The sequence below is a fragment of the Macaca thibetana genome, chromosome X (assembly GCF_024542745.1).
Source record: "Macaca thibetana thibetana isolate TM-01 chromosome X, ASM2454274v1, whole genome shotgun sequence".
Classification (NCBI taxonomy): Eukaryota; Metazoa; Chordata; class Mammalia; order Primates; family Cercopithecidae; genus Macaca; species Macaca thibetana.
In genome coordinates, this window is record NC_065598.1 from 115,324,336 (window position 1) to 115,340,170 (window position 15,835).

Genomic DNA, 15,835 nt, shown 5'->3' on the forward strand with positions numbered 1-15,835 from the left:
GGAAGTTGACTATTATAGAGAAGGCAACACGGAAAAAACATGAGAGTAAGATTAAATGGGTATAGGAAAGTCTCTGAAGAGAAGAGAGTCGGGGGTAGAGGATATAGAGAAAATGGACAAGCCAACAAGAGAAGGAAGAAGAGGGAGGGGAATGGAGTGAAAACTTGGTCAGGGATGGGGCAAAAGAGATGGCCCAAAATAGTGGTCTGGTTATATTTTAAATCAATAAATCTGATTTTACAATAAATGTGGGCCCTGTTTCTATTTGTGTGCACATATAGGAGTGTGTGTTTGTGTGTGTGTGTGTATGTGTATTTCTGTTAGAATTCTGGGACTTACATTGTGAGACAAACCCCCCCGCCCGCCCCCCCCCGCCATTATTGATCAGTAGCATTCTGAGCTCCAGTAACACAAAAGGTTACTAGGTAGCACAGGAAATGGTGAAAGCAATCTTGCCTGGACAAAACTGAGTCTATTCTGAAACAATGATTGTGGACTTTGGAAAGAATGCTACTTTTTTTCCCTCTCCAGTTTACTCTAAACCAGTGATACCAATTAGGAGAAAATGGAAAGATATATTCACTTTTTAAAAATTTGTCTCAAATCCTCATATCTTTGGTCAACAAACTCTTCTTCAAACATTTATTTAAGATCTTTTTCACCAAGCACCTCTTGTCAGGGTTCCTTTCATGATCCCACAGCTTTGGAAATGGTGGTTCCTAGCTGATTCCATTGAAGGCTGCCAGCTCACAGCCCCTGTCCTTACTCTCTGGAAATGGCTTTCATCAGCTAGCACCCCTGAGCCTCCCTGCAGACCCGGGGGACTCTACTCAGGGAGAGGCACATCACAAGTCACCAACCACACTTGGATGTAGGCCAAGGATTGTACTTAGGCTCACCTGAATGATGTTCCTGAACTTTTTACACCATGGTCTTATTTTAATAGAGTGATCTAGGCAATGATTCCTCCTTGGTATCCTTATCTATGCCCCCACTGGTGTTCTCTAATCTCTTGAATCAAAGATCCTCTCCCGGGATCTTTGCTTTCATTTTTTTTCTGCCCTGGTCCTTGATAGAGTTCCCAGGATTTACATTTGATAATGCTCAGTACTTCTCTTGCTCTCCTTCCGTACTGTGAAAGAAGCTCCCAACAGGTGAAAACAACTTGCTTTTAATTTTTAAATTAAATCAACTAAACAAAGGAGATAATATCTGTTAAAACACTCATAGAACCAGAAAGGGCTATCCAAATGTTAGTCAGGGGCAGCTGGGATGGAATAGAAAGAGCAAAGTCTCTGGCATTTGACAAATCTGGGCTCCAGTCCCAGTTCTGCTACTCGGCTCTGGGCAAGTCACTTGACCCCTCTTGGCCTGTTTCCTCACCTGTTAAACAGAGACCTACCTCACGAGGTAGTAATAGTGAAGATTAATTGTGCAAAAGCACTTTGTAGAGGGTTAGGGGCCATTATTGCCCCTATCAGGACAGACCATCAGCAAACCTGTTTTTTCCTCAGGAGATCAAAGATAACAGTGAAATTAAGAATGCAGAAACAAATCTATATATCTGCAGTTAATTGATTTTTGACAAGGTTGCTAGGACCATAAAGTAGGGAAAGAGCAGTCTCTTCAACAGATGTGCTGGGAAAACTGGATATCCACATGAAAAAGAATGAAATTGGACCCCTACCTTATACTAGATATAAAAGTTAAATCAAAATGTGTCAAAGCCCTAAATGTAACACCTAAAACTATAAAATTCTTAGACAAAAATGTGGAAATCATGACCTTGGGCTTGGCAATAGATTCTTAGATATAACACTAAAAGCATAAGCAACAAAATAAAATATAGATAAATGACACTTCATCAAAATTAAAAACTTTTGTGCATCAAAGGCCATTATCAAGAAAGTGAAAAGACAACTCACAGAATGGGAGGAAATACTTGCAAATCACATATTTGATAATGGTCTAGTATCTGCTATTTATGAAGAACTCTTTCAACTCAACAACAACAAAACATTTAAAAATGGGCAGGATTCTTGGTGAGTGGCCAGGTCCCAGCTACAGCAGGGGAGTGGAGGGTGTGGGATGCTGGGGGTGCCCAGCTCTGAAGCTCAGTGCGGGGCCCAAGACTGGGGCCCCCAGCCCTTACAGCTGCTCCATGGGGAGCCCTGTCTGCACCCAGGGCCCTGAGCATTTGCTGAGGCATCTGGCTTGTTGAGGCAGGGGTCCCCAGGTCGGAATCCATGGAGGGCTCTGGGCACCTCTTTCAGTACTGATGGTGCCTCTGGGGAGCATGAGGACCCTGCAGCCCAGGCCTTGTCCTTAGGGTGTGGGAAACTGAAGGTCCCATTGACTGAGGTTGGCTTTTACGCACTTGATGCACTGATATGGTTTGGATTTGTGTCCCCACCCAAATCTCCTCTTGAATTGTAATCCCTGTAATCCCCAGGTGTTGAGGGAGACACCTGGTGGGAGGTGATTGGATCATAGGGGTGGTTCCCCATGATGCTGTTCTCATGATAGTGAGTGAGTTCTCAAGAGATCTGATGGTTTTATAAGGGGCTCTTCCTCCTTTGCTTCCTTCACATGCACTCTTGCCTGTTGCCATGTAAGATGTGCCTGCTTCCCCTTCTGCTATGGTTGTAAGTTTCTTGAGGCCTCCTCAGTCATGCAGAGCTGAGTCAGTTAAACCTCTTTTCTTTATCAATTACCCAGTCTTGGGCAGTTTTTTTTTTTTTTTTGACGGAGTCTCACTCTATTGCCCAGGCTGGAGTGCAATGGTGCAATCTCGGCTCACTGCAACCTCCGCCTCCCAGGTTCAAGTGATTCTCCTGCCTCAGCCTCCCGAGTAGCTGGGATTACAGGCATGCACCACCACACCTGGCTAATTTTTGTATTTTTAGTAGAGACAGCGCTTCACCATGTTGGTCAGGATAGTCTCAAACTCCTGACCTCGTGATCCGCTCACCTCAGGCTCCTAAAGTGCTGGGATTACAGGTGTGAGCCACTGCACCCGGTCGGGCAGTTCTTTATAGCAGTGTGAGAATGGACTAATACATGCACTTTACCTGGGTTATCACATCAGCCCTCACAAGTCCACAGGTAGGTGCTACTAGTACTGTTGTTTATAGGCTGCAGAAAATTTCAATGCTACTTTTGAAGATCAACAAAAGGTAAACAAATTTGCAAGGAATATGAGTAGGATAACAGAGCCGAAGGAAGAAACAGAAGTAAAAAGGAAACAACTCCACAATTTAGAAGATGTTTGCAATGACATCATGCTTGCAGATGATGACTGCTTAATGATACCTTATCAAATTGGTGATGTTTTCACTAGCCATTCTCAAGATGAAGCACAAGAAATGTTAGAAGAAGCAAAGAAAAATTGGCAAGAAGAAACTGATGCCTTAGAATCCACAGTGGTACCAATTCAGAGAGTGTTAGCAGATTTGAAACTTCAGTTATATACAAAATTTGGGGGTAACATAAACCTTGAAGCTGATGAAAATTAAACATTTTATAATACTTTAAAATTTTGTTTAACAAACTATAATATTGTTTGGAAAATAGAAAAAATGGGCAAAGAACTTGTATAGATATTTCTCCAAAGAAGATATACATACAAATTGCACACAAACATATAAAAAGATGCCCAACATCACTGGTCAGCAGGGAGGTGCAAATCAGAACCACAACAAGATACCACTTTGCGCCCACTAGAATGTTTATAATTTTTTTCAAGAAAATGTTGGTGAGGATGTGGAGAAATTGGAACCCTCACACACTGCAGGTAGGAACGTAAAATGACACAGCTGCCATGGAAAACAGTTTGGCAGCTCCTCAAAAAGTTAAACATAGAATTACCAAAAGACCCAGCAATTCCACCCATAGGTGGGAAAAGAATTAAAGCAGGCAATCAAACAAGTACTTGTACATGATTGTTCATGGCAGCACTATTTCCGGTAGCTAAAATGTGAAAACAACCCAAATGTACATCGATGGATAAAAAACTAAATAAAATGTGGTCTATCCATACAATGGAATATTATTCAGCCATAAAAAGAAATGAAGCACTGATATATGCTACAAGGTAGATGAATCTTAAAAATAAAAATTATGATAAGTGAAAGGAGCCAGACCCAGAAGTTCAAATATTGCATGATTCCATTTATAGAAAATACCTGTGATAGGTAAATCCATAGGGACAGAAAGCAGATTAGGGGTTGCTGGGGGCTCAGGGAAGGGGCAACAAGAAGTGACTCTTTAATGGGTACAGGTTTCAGGTAATGAAAAAGTTCTAGAACTAGACAGAAATGATGATTGCACAACATTGTGAGTGTACTAAATGCCACTGAATTGTACACTTTAAAGTGATCAATTTTATGTTTGTGACTTCCACCTCAATTTTTTAAAAGGGGCACAGTGAGGGAAAACAGGGGACTAAAGCTAAGGCTAAAAGCTTGGCAGGGTTGTATTCCTTAGCTTATCACCTTCCTACTCCTCCCTTCTTTCCAACTTCCAGAAATTTCTTGAAAGTGTCCATCTAGCCACTCTCCCTGTCTTCCTCAGATGCCCTTTGCCTTCAAAATCCAATTTTTTCCATCACCATGGAAAGGGTCTTATCAAATCCTTCACGCGGAGAGATTAGTAACTCAAAGTATTAACACCTCTGTGGCCTACAAGCCTATTCCTTTGTTTAATACATGCATTTTGAAAGCAGACAAGGAGAAAAAGGACAATGCTTATCTTAAAGTAAGGAATAAAACATGGTGGCAGTTTCAGCACCCACAGTAGGGTAAAATTGGAGAGGGAGGAATCCTTACAGGCACCCCACAGAGCCTACCAAGTAGCTACCACCTACTCCATTTGTGCATCAAGGTAGCTTTGCCATCCAAGGCTGAAAGCTCTAGGGACAATTTAGAGAACCCTTTTTTTTTTTTTTTTTTTTTTTTTTTTTTGAGACGGAGTCTCGCTCTGTTACCCAGGCTGGAGTGCAGTGGCCGGATCTCAGCTCACTGCAAGCTCTGCCTCTCGCTCTGTCACCCAGGCTGGAGTGCAGTGGCCGGATCTCAGCTCACTGCAAGCTCTGCCTCCCGGGTTCACGCCATTCTCCTGCCTCAGCCTCCCGAGTAGCTGGGACTACAGGCGCCTGCCACCTCGCCCGGCTAAGTTTTTGTATTTTTAGTAGAGACGGGGTTTCACTGTGTTACCCAGGATGGTCTCGATCTCCTGACCTCGTGATCCGCCCGTCTCGGCCTCCCAAAGTGCTGGGATTACAGGCTTGAGCCACCGCGCCCGGCCAATTTAGAGAACTCTTAATGCCCATCCTGAGGTCCCATCTCTTCAACTCGCCAAACCTGGGAGCTTCTCTTCCAGCCAAAGCTGCTGAGATTCCACACAATACCTGTACTTTCATCTGCCCCCCTGGGGAAAGTCTCCAAGAACAAAGGGCTTTCTTTTCTCCAAAGAAGCCCCAACCCAGAAACAGCTTTTTTGCAGCTCTCTAACCTGAAAGCTTTCTCAAGGCCAAATTTACAGGAAATCCTTTTCCCTCCTGGGGCTCCACCTTTGTTGATGCTTCCCCTACTTGTTAGTGCTTGGGCATTCCAGAGTCCGGGGAGGGAAGCTGGGATGAGAAATGTGCAGATGAGAGAGGGAGAGAAAGAAGAGAGAAAGACAGAGTGCAGACGGGCAGGAAAGGATTTCTCTTGACTTAGAGTCACTAGCAGGAACACTTAATACTTCCAGTCAGCCCAGTACTGCTGGAGACTTGCGGTCCAAAACGATAAGAGTGTTTTTCTTTTCCCTTGTCCTACCCCGCCTTTCATTTTCCGACATTTATCCTTTTGACAGTCCAGGATCAAATTACAAACTGCCCTTCAGGTTTCTGTTCTTCAGGGACCCCAAAATCTGACAGAAACAGCCAAGGGCCTAGGGGCTAATTTCTGGCGTCAAAGGAAAGTCCCTCTTAGGCACAAAATAATTCCATAAACAGATGTGGGACGTTCATTTAAAGCAGTGGTATTCAATCATGGCTGCAGATCAGAATTACCTGGGAGCTTAAACAAAAACAAAAACAAAAACAAAAACCTGATGCCTGGGCTTCAGTTTAGACCAATTAAATCAGAGAAGGGGCCCAAGCATTTTTTTTTTTTATTTTTATAGACAAGATCTCACTCTGTCACCCAAGCTGGAGTGCAGTGGTGCAGTCATGGCTTACTGCAACCTCAACCTCCTGGGCTCAAGTGATCCTCCCACCTCAGCCTCCCGAGTAGCTGGGACTACAGGTATGTGCCACTACACCCAGCTAATTTTAAAAAGTTGATTTTTCTCAATAGAGACAGGGCCTGTTGCTCAGCATAGTCTCAAACCCTGGGCTTAGTCAGTCCTCCTGTCTTGGCCTCCCAAAGGGCTGAGATTACAAGCATGACCCACCATGCTGGGCAGGTGATTCTTATATGAAGCCAGGTTGATAACCATAACTCAAAGCTATTGTCTCCATAATTAGTGATCTAGTTTTATCAAATAAGCAAATAAATGCTTAGAAATGCCTTAAAGGGAAAGGAAAAAAAGAAGCCTACTATATGGAGTACCTACTGAATGCTGAGTCCTGGTGTGCCTTTGCAGACACACACACACAAATAGAAAAGATTTGGAAGGGAAGAATGGAAAGTGGGGAGGCTGAGGTTGAGGTTCAACTTGAAGGCAAGACCTGGCAAGCAGCCTAGCCTAGAGCTGGCTCTGCGAATGCAAACAGAAAAGAGCCCAGATGCTCTTTCTGAAGAAACTTCAGGATGAAATACCTGGGGAGGGGGAGACTAGCATTAATCCCACCTATAGCTAGAATAACCTTTCCTTCCATCTCTCCCAAAGTTTGTTAGGGGAAAACTATTCCCAAAAAATTTTACTAAAAGTGTGGGCTACTATGTTTACATAACCAGTGCGAATGGGGGAACTGAGAACACCCCTTCCTCCTCTCACCCCACCCCCAGAAGGTGCCTCCAGAACAAGGTAATTTGTGTAAAACAAGAAATATTTGCAGACTGATAACATTACCTGGCTCCTTCAACTTGACACATTTGAAGGCAGCTACATCCTTGAAGCAATTGCTTCTGATTCCTCCCTTCAAAATATGTGTCTGCATTTCCCCCAACTGCCTAGCCTTCCCCCTATCCCCAACAGGGGCCACTGTGAAATGCAAAGTCAATTCTTTCCTTACCATGTCCTTAAAGCCTCCAAGGACAGCGGCAGTGATGATGCCCAGGAACAGGCCAACAATGTTGAGGATGGTGGCAGACCAGAGCAGGTGGTAGAGGTGGATGATATCTTGGCAACTGCTGACATCGATGTATTCGTAGTACCCACCAGTGATCTCCACCCGGCTGAACAAAGAGGAGCACGCTCCAGTCAGTCCCCAGGGAGCAGGCTGTCCTCCCCAACCCCCTCTCCAACCCTGGGATTGGGCTACCATACAGCTCAGTGAAAAGACAGGTGGGCAGGTGGGGAGCTATAGTAAGAGACATCATAGCCATGCACTATAATAAATCAAAGTGTGATTGTTTATCCCCACTCCCCGAAAAAAATCCTTCTACCTGCCAGAAAAATACTTGTAAACATCACTAACACTAATCCTAGATAGCACTTATCGATACTTGCTATGTACCAGACACAGTGCTAAGCATTTCACATATGTGAATTCATTAAATTTGTGCTGTTTAATATGGTTGCTACTAGCCACACGTGGCTATTTAAATTTAAATTAAGTAAAATTAAGTAAAAAGAAAAATTCAGTTGGTAAGTCTCACCAGCTACATTTCAAGTGCTCAGTACTCGCATGTGGTTAGTGTTTACTATACCGGACACAGCAGATTACAGAACATTTCCATCATTGCAGAAAGTTCCGCAAATCCTTACAGTATTCTATCAAATAGGAACTATTATCATGCCCATTTTTACAGATGAAGAAAGTGAAGCACAGAGAAGTTAAAGAACTTGCCCAAGTCATAAGTGGTAGAACTGGGACCTGAATTCAGGCTTCAAAGACTTCAGTGTGTGCCCTCTCAAAATGAAACAAACAAACAAACAAATAAACAAAAACCAATGTCCTGGTAAAGAACTAAAGCTGAGTTGCTGCACAAAACCTGAAAGTTGCCTCTGTGGGGAGGCCTTTCTTGACCACTCTGTCCAAAGACACCCCTTCCCAGCCCTGTTGCTCTCTATCACATTATCTGCTATGGAATGAATTTTGTCCCTCCAAATTCATATGTTAAAGCCCTATCCCCCAATGTGACTGTATTTTTACACATGACTTTTAGAAGATAATTAAAGTTAAATAAGGCCATAAGGGTGGGGCCCTAATCAGATAGGATTGGTGGCTTTATAAGAAAAGGAAGCTCTCTCTCCTCCTCCTCCTCCTCTTTTTCTGCCTTCTCCCCTGACTTCCCCGCTCCGCACCCCACCCCCCACCAGCCTTTCTCTCCCTCCCTACTTGAATGTGAAAGGAAATGTCACTGTGAGCACAGAGGGGAAGTGGCTACAAGCCAGGTAGAGAGCCCTCACCAGAGCTCGACCATGTTGGCACTCTGATCTTAGACTTCCAGCCTCCAGAATTGTGAGAAATAAGTACATTTCTGTTGTTTAAGCCACCTGGTCTATGGTATCTTGTTATAGCAGCCCAAGCTAAGCAATATATCACCCTTTTCTAATTTCCCTGTAGCATTCTTTCCTATGTGAAAATATCTTACTGATGTGTCTACTATGTTATTGTCTGCCTCCCCAACTTGAACATGAGCTCCATGAGGGCAGGAACAGTTCATTTTGCTCACTGCTGTGCTTGACACACAGTTGGTGTTACATAAATACCTGTGGAATTAATTAAATGAAAGTTCCTGTCCTCCTGGATGTCACAAACTAGTTTACAACTTGGCCACTGGAGTTCATTATGAATCCAAAACACTGTGGTTCTTAAAGTCACAACGAAACACCCTGGCATTAGGATGGTTATTACATGTGACTCCCCTGCTATAAGAATGCAAAAAAGGAAAAAGAAAAACAATCAAAGGTTGATCTCCAAAATGAATCAGAGAGGGATTATTCACATATGAAAAGACTTAAACTTTACAGATGAATTTATCTTCAGATTCTTTAAAGTCAGTGTTTCTCTAAAGAGGTGAAGTCAGTGTGGTTACAGGGCAGACTGCCTCAGAATCATCTGTGTTTGTGTCTATGTGTGTCTGCCTGTTTGTATCAGTGCATTATTTGTGTGTGCCTGTGGGTGTCTCTACGTGTATCTGTGGACGTATCTTTGAGAAAGAGAGATAGTTAAACATGCAGATTCCTGGGCCCAGCCCCAGTCCTAGTGAATCTGGTAGAATCTCTGGGGATGGGGTCAGGAATTTGTGTTAACAAGCTCATCAGTGTTTGAGACCCACTGTTTTTAATAGTAAGCTCCCGTAGTGGAATTTTTTTAAAAAATATTTTTTGTAGAGACAGGGTCTTGATATGTTGGCCAGGCTGGTCTTGAACTCCTGGCATCAAGTGATACTCCCACATCAGTGTCCCAAAGTGCTGGGATTCCAGGTGTGAGCCACCACACTCGGCCCATAGTGGAATTTTAAGGGAGTTTCAATTAATCAGAGTTTGAATTGGATTTCAGTATTTTCAGGAGCGTATCTCAAGAGCCCATGCATAAACATACATTGTCTCCTATTAGCTGGCATTGTACTAGGCCCTGGGGATAGGGTAGGGAGGATGCACAGATTACTTACTGCCCCCCAAAAGGGACGGCTGTACAAGGACTATTCTCTGAACAGCAAAGGCCTCTGTGCATGGGTGAGTGTGGAACTGTAGGAGCACCTTTGTGGCTTGGGAGTCAACTTCTGACATCCCCCAAATTATGTTTGCCTGCCTCCTAAAACACCGAGGGTGGACTAGTAGTATATATAGGCAGGCAGTATGCCATAGCTGACTCTGAAGTTAGACTGTGTTTGAATCCTGGCTCTGTCATCTATGCTCTGTCACCAGATGCTGACTCTAGCAACTTACTTTCTTACTCTTAGGTTACTTACTTAACTTCTCTGAGCCTGGGGATGTAATGCCAGCAGGCATGAAAGCAGTACTCCGACATATAATAAGATCCCCCACTAAAATATGTAGCTACATTTTGTTCCTTCTAAGAGCCAGCCTCTGGCAACACAATTCAAACCTTTGAACCCTGTTCTTAAAGGTATTAACACTTTATTTTGTTTTTTGTTTGTTTGTTTGTTTGGTTGGTTGGGTTTTTTCTTTTTTTTCCTCCTTTTTTTTTTTTTTTTTTTTTTTTTTTGAGACAGGGTCTTGCTCTGTCACCCAGGCTGGAATGCAGTGGTATAGACATGGCTCACTGCAGCCTCAAACTCCTTGACTCAAGTGATCTTCCAACCTCAGCCTCCCAAGTAACTGGGACTGCAGGCTCACACCGCCATGCCCAGCTAATTTTTGTAGAGCTGCGGTTTTGACATGTTGCCCAGGCTGGTCTTGAACTCCTAGGCTCAATCTATCCTCCCATTTCAGGCTCCCAAAGTCCTGGGATTACAGGCGTGAGCCACTGTGCCTGGCCAGTGTTAAGACTTTGTAGGCACAAACCACAATATGGGAATAGGATAGTAGTTTGTCTTAAAATATTCAATAATTTTAGATAATATATACTTGGTTTCAGTTTGAGTGGTTCCAGCAGCTATTTAATTTTTTTTTTCACTGAACCATGAAGGAAAAGAAAGCTAATTCTTAGATATGGTTCGGGTTTAGCAAATTAATGTGGTTTTTTTCTGCTTGAGATTCAGGATTCCATTTGCTTCAGTCTCTGGGCAGAGCTTCCTCTGAAATTGCACCTTTTACATTCCCACTGCTCCCATCCTCATGCCTCCATCACTGTAAGGCTGTCCTGCCAGACTCTACTGCTGCCTGATTACTCTTCCTAAAACACTTTTAAAAATATGTCATTTGCTTAATCAAAACCCTTCTGTGGCTCCCCAGTACCTTCAGGGAAGTGTTCAAATTCCTCAGTCTGCCAAAGTCCAGTCCCAAAATGGAGTACACACTCCAGCCAGGCTGGAGTCCACAGAAGCCCCACACTGGTTATGCTGGGTACTAATTCCAAACCTGTGCTCAGATTTCTCCCCCTGCATTGAAGGTATTGCTTTCTGTTCTCTGCCTATCCTAATCTCTCTCACTGCTCAAAGCTTCAATAGTGCCTTCTTCAAAGATGCCACTACCCATTCATTAGCTTTTTCCTTAGACTCCCATAGTCTATTCCTCTTAGTTTGGCACTTTGTGTATATCAATAATTCAGTTATTTATTTAATCTAATACGTACTGGGAGCGTATCAGTGCTAAATACTGTGCTGGTGCTAATGTTACAATCAAGGCCAAGGCCGACATGATGTTTCTGTTGAAATCGCAACGTTTTGAGGGCAAGGGTCATCTCTTAACATTCCTTTGGGTCTCTCTCACTGCCTAGCACAGTGGTAGAAACATTAAAGGTCGTCAATAAATACTCGGTGAATGAGTAACTGAGTGCAAAGACTAATTATTGTATTGATCATGAGATTGATTACCCAATGTGGGCTTTTACCCCCTTGCTCTCAACATTCTGGGTGGACCTAGAGAAACGGATAAGTTCTCTGTGTTTCAGTCTCCTACTTAACAAAGTAGGCAGCAGAAGATCTTAGATAAGGCAGGAGGGTATCCTTCTGCTCTTCCATAAGGGCCTGGAGCACTCACCAATTCTTGGTGGACAGGCAGTGGCAACGGCCAGCCTCTGTGTGTCTCTCTCCTGCTCTATGCATTCTGCATATACATTTAAGTCCCTCTCCCTGCCATCCCCCTGGCAAATTGAGTTCCTTAAGGGCAAAGCTGTGTCTTATTGATGCCCATTCTTTTAGAACAGCCCCTAGCACATAGTAGGAGCTCAAGAAAAGTTTGTCGAAGAAAGGAGTGAATGGAAGTAGGCTATCTTCCTTCATTTTGTTACCAGCTAATGCTGTTCACAAATCACTTCATTTCCTTTAGGTTACGTGCTGAAAACCAGTGATATTGATTTGACCTTTCCAAAGATGAGTGAGTAGGTGAAAGCCTGAAGTACTCTGAAAGGCAACTTTCTCTGTACTTTACTCTGAAAGGACACAGCTGAAGAGCTGTGTCCTAGAGAAAGCCACCTTCCTGCATGAGGCTAAATAGAATAATCTATGTTTGGTATTAAACCCTCAACACCCCTGACGTCAAAGAAGGTCTGTGGGTTCGGGGGGACAGTAGAGACTCTGTTTCTGTAGTACTGTACAAATGACTGCCTGATGTTTTTGTTCCCACTTTTTTTTTTTCTTGGCCTCCTTTCCAGGAAATGGACTGGAGGAGCTGGCAATTGATTAAAAATAGGCTTCGTGTGAGGAAAACAAATACACATTTGGCAAAATTAAAGTCTCCAAGCCTCAGAATGCTTATTGCTAGCTATATTTAGGCCTTGAGTTTAGATCTCTTTGGCTCTGGGTGGAAAAAGCCCCAGGTCAAGAAAAAACGTTTTCCTCTATTGTGGACCCTCGCCTCTTCAGTCTCAGCCCGGGTTTATGGCCTGGTGGGACTGTTTCCTCAGGAAAAGCTAAGGAAGTCCTTTTCTAGTGGTTTTGCCCTTGGAATCTTAGCACTACAGACTTGGGAAAGGGCTTTGAGAGATGTCTGGGGCTGACTTCCAGGCACTAGGTAGGTGAAAGATATTTCTAGACTTGAAGATCTTTAGCAGGACTGTTCCCATGACCCCTCTCAGTTGCCTAGTCCAATATTTTATTTTCCCCAGTGAAAAGGGAGTTCTTCTTTTTGTTCCTTTTTCAACAAACATCACTCCCTTTTCATCAGCTCTTTATTCATGCCCAGCCCTGTGCTGGGGCCAGGGAAGTATAGATAAGATTAAGTCATGCTCCCTGCCCTTAGGGAGTGCATGGTTTTGCACAGATCCTCATAAAATTCCTTGAAGACTATTCTGGTATAACTTGCTTTAAGAAAGTAAGGAAGTCGATTTTTATGAAGTTCAGAATGACAGGAAGATAGAAGGGACTTAAGCCTCCACTTTCAAAAACAATTCACCTGAGGGCTCAGCTAAATGGAATTTAAAGTAGGATTTTGTGTATTCAAACCTTTTTCAGAAACACACCGTCACAGAGAGAAAGGTGTGTCTGCAAGGAATCACTTCTCAGCCCTCTCAGTGGGCCTCCTCTCTCCTTGAGATCTCAGGCCCAGTTGTGGCCAGCTCCCAGCACCACCCTAGGAGGCCATGAAATGGGAAAGGAGAGGAGAGCACCAAGGAAAACGGAGAAGGATGGCAGGGGGAGGGAGAGAAGAGGGAGGAGATAAAAACAAAGGGAAAGACAGATCGGGGAAAGAAGGATGAGGGGAGGCAAGAGGAAAAATAGTAAAATAACCCCAATTCCCCTAGGACCTGTGTTACATTTCTTTGATCATGTCTGTAAGGATGGGCTGAGGAAGTACAGTTATAGCCAGCTCTCAATCATTGCTGCTAAGGAGGGATGTCTTTTACAAGTGATGGTTATTATTACAACATAAATAATTGAACTCCCCAGACAATCCCTAAACCTCATTTGAATCTGTAAATTTCTCTTTCTCCACTGCCAAACCTTTCAATGAAACAAGCCTGGCACAAGCCAAGAAGGTAAAGGGCTGGTGTATAGTCTCTGCCTTCTCCTCCCTACCTCTAGCCTGGCAAGTCTTAATCCTTAAACCAGAGTAACTGACCCCAAAATACCAACAGTAGGGAATGTGAGTGAGGAGGAGGCTGCATCCACCTGCTGCCTCTGAATCTAGCTCCATCCAGCCCCACTCTGCAGGTTCCTCCCCTTACTCTCTCCCTCCCATGACCCTCAGTTCGCCTTCACTAAGATTCTGAAGGAAATACGTGCATGACAGACATTGGTCAACATACCCTGCATGGAGAGGTGTTCACTCACTGTGCACATCACCTACGCACACATCCCTATTGATTCCACCTTCCAGATTGCTCTTAAAATGATTCCCTGCTTTGTATTGTCTCCAACTTGATCTAGGCTCCATTCTTGATGGCCTGCACTCTTGCAGTGGCCTCCTAGCTGCCTCCATTCCTCAACCACTCAAGTCCGTCTTCCATGCTGTACCCTTCGATGGCCCCCAATTGCCTACAGGGTCAAGTCTGAAGTCATTCTTATGGTCAATGAGTTCTCTATCATCTGATCTCTGGCTACACCTCTGTCTCACCTCCTACCACACCTTCTGTAACTACCTCCACCTCCTACCTCTTCACAACTACCAGGAATATCCTTCCCACCTCTATCTTCTTTTGGTTTGTCTCCTAATTCTCTACTTATTCTGTAAGTTTCAGCTCCCACATCACCTACTCTTTGACACTGCTCCCTCCCAGCAAATTCTGACTTTCATTCATCGGGCCTCCAGAGTCCTCACCACATCCACTAATCCCCACTGCACTTATCACATTATATTGCAATTGATTGTTCACATGTCCATCCTCTTTACTAGTCTGGGAGCTCCTCAGTGGCAATCTCTGTATTCCTAGCACCTAAATATGTTTTGAAAGAAAGAATAAAGGATGTTTTAGCAATTTGGAGTGCACAGAGCCAAAGTGGTTGCAGCAGAACCAGCACCAAAACTGCTCCTGCCTCAGAACCTTTGCACTTGCTATTCCCTCTGCTTGAAACTCTCTTTCTCCAGGTATCTACCTGGGTTGCCCACCCCCACAACTACATTCAGGTCTGCACAAATGTCACCTGCTCAAAGAGGCTTTCCCTGGCTACTCTATCTAACACAGAGTGTGCATGCAGGTGCACATGCACACACACACACAGACACACCTCATCACTATCTACCTCTCCTGCTTCATTTTTCTTCAGAGCTCTGATCACCACCTGGCATTATATTATATATTTATGTATTTCTTGACTGTCTCCCCTACTATAATATAAGCTCCACAGGGGAAAGGACTTCTGTTTTGTTGGCTGCTGAATCTTCAGTGTCTAGAACAGAGCCAGGCACTGAGAAGGTACTCAGTAATACTGTTAAACGTGGGTATAGACAGAGCTGAGTTTGAATCCTATACATATTATTTTCAAGTTCTGTGTAACCTTGGTCTAGTTGTCTGTTTCCTCTGAACTTCACTCTCCTCATCTATAAAATGAGGATTACTCTGCATACATCATAAGAATTAAATGAGATAAAGTATGTGAAAGTACCTAGCATGATGCCTGGCACAGAGAAGGCAAGTAATGTCTATTAGCCAAAATCTATTAACAGATCAATGTCTTCCACTTCCCTAATTCCCACAATGCACCCTTCCTTACTCTCAGCCTTTCTAGTGTCCATTGTGGTCAAACTGTTATTCCTGTGTCTGGGCCTCAACACTTACTTGCCACAGTTGTAGAGGTCACAGCAGAAGCAGGTGTTGCCCCGGATGCGAGGTGTGCAGAATTCACGGCTGAGGTGAGGGCAGTTAACCTGAGGGTATATAACAGTGAGGAGATGAGCCGGCATTGGATAGGAGGCAGGACCCTCTGGGATTGGAAATGCGAGTTAGTGACTGATGGAGACAGTAAGGATGGCTTTGAAATGAACACACCAATGTGTGGGAGGGATGGGGCTGGGCGGTGAGCTGGCCGAACTTGTGCATGAGGCAAGTCACTGTGTAGCTGGGCTCATGTCCAGCCTCAGCCACAGCCCTCGGTGCCCCATGCCTGAATGGTGGAGACAGAGAGGAGGAAGGACAGATGGAAGGACAGACAGAAGAACGAATGGACTGGAGGAG

At 44.0% G+C, this 15,835-nt stretch overlaps 4 protein-coding genes across 6 annotated transcripts in view; 1 reads left to right on the forward strand and 3 right to left on the reverse strand.

Moving 5' to 3' along the window:
* RPL39 (ribosomal protein L39) overlaps positions 1 to 15,835 on the reverse strand; it is a 451,119-nt gene that overhangs the window by 400,308 nt on the left and 34,976 nt on the right. The window contains exon 1 of one of the 2 annotated variants that reach the window (XM_050776150.1): positions 366 to 369. The exons of the other annotated variant lie outside the window; for it this stretch is intronic. The gene's annotated coding sequence lies outside the window, so the exon portion shown is untranslated. Of the gene's footprint in view, positions 1 to 365; positions 370 to 15,835 lie in introns of those variants that run through there. 2 annotated transcript variants of the gene reach the window in all.
* The window catches only part of UPF3B (UPF3B regulator of nonsense mediated mRNA decay), a 387,117-nt gene that overhangs the window by 345,999 nt on the left and 25,283 nt on the right, over positions 1 to 15,835 (reverse strand). The window lies entirely within an intron of this gene.
* Positions 1 to 15,835, reverse strand: part of TMEM255A (transmembrane protein 255A) — a 51,480-nt gene that overhangs the window by 10,387 nt on the left and 25,258 nt on the right. For both annotated transcript variants that reach the window (XM_050776118.1, XM_050776119.1), the window contains 2 exons: positions 15,440 to 15,528; positions 7,223 to 7,385 (listed from right to left, as the gene is read on the reverse strand). In XM_050776118.1, coding sequence (XP_050632075.1) covers positions 7,223 to 7,385; positions 15,440 to 15,528 — 252 coding nt within the window. The remainder of the gene's footprint in view (positions 1 to 7,222; positions 7,386 to 15,439; positions 15,529 to 15,835) is intronic.
* LOC126946769 (prefoldin subunit 4-like) lies at positions 40 to 3,515 on the forward strand. The gene is made up of 3 exons (XM_050777429.1): positions 40 to 45; positions 2,227 to 2,361; positions 3,135 to 3,515. The coding sequence occupies exons 1-3, from the start codon at positions 40 to 42 to the stop codon at positions 3,513 to 3,515; spliced, it is 522 nt and encodes a 173-aa protein (XP_050633386.1).

Excerpts from the sequence above, each read along its gene's own strand:
- LOC126946769 (XM_050777429.1), top strand. Across the intron at positions 2,362-3,134 it reads TGAAGGTCCCATTGACTGAG|GCTGCAGAAAATTTCAATGC; the intron begins GTTGGCTTTTAC and ends TGTTGTTTATAG.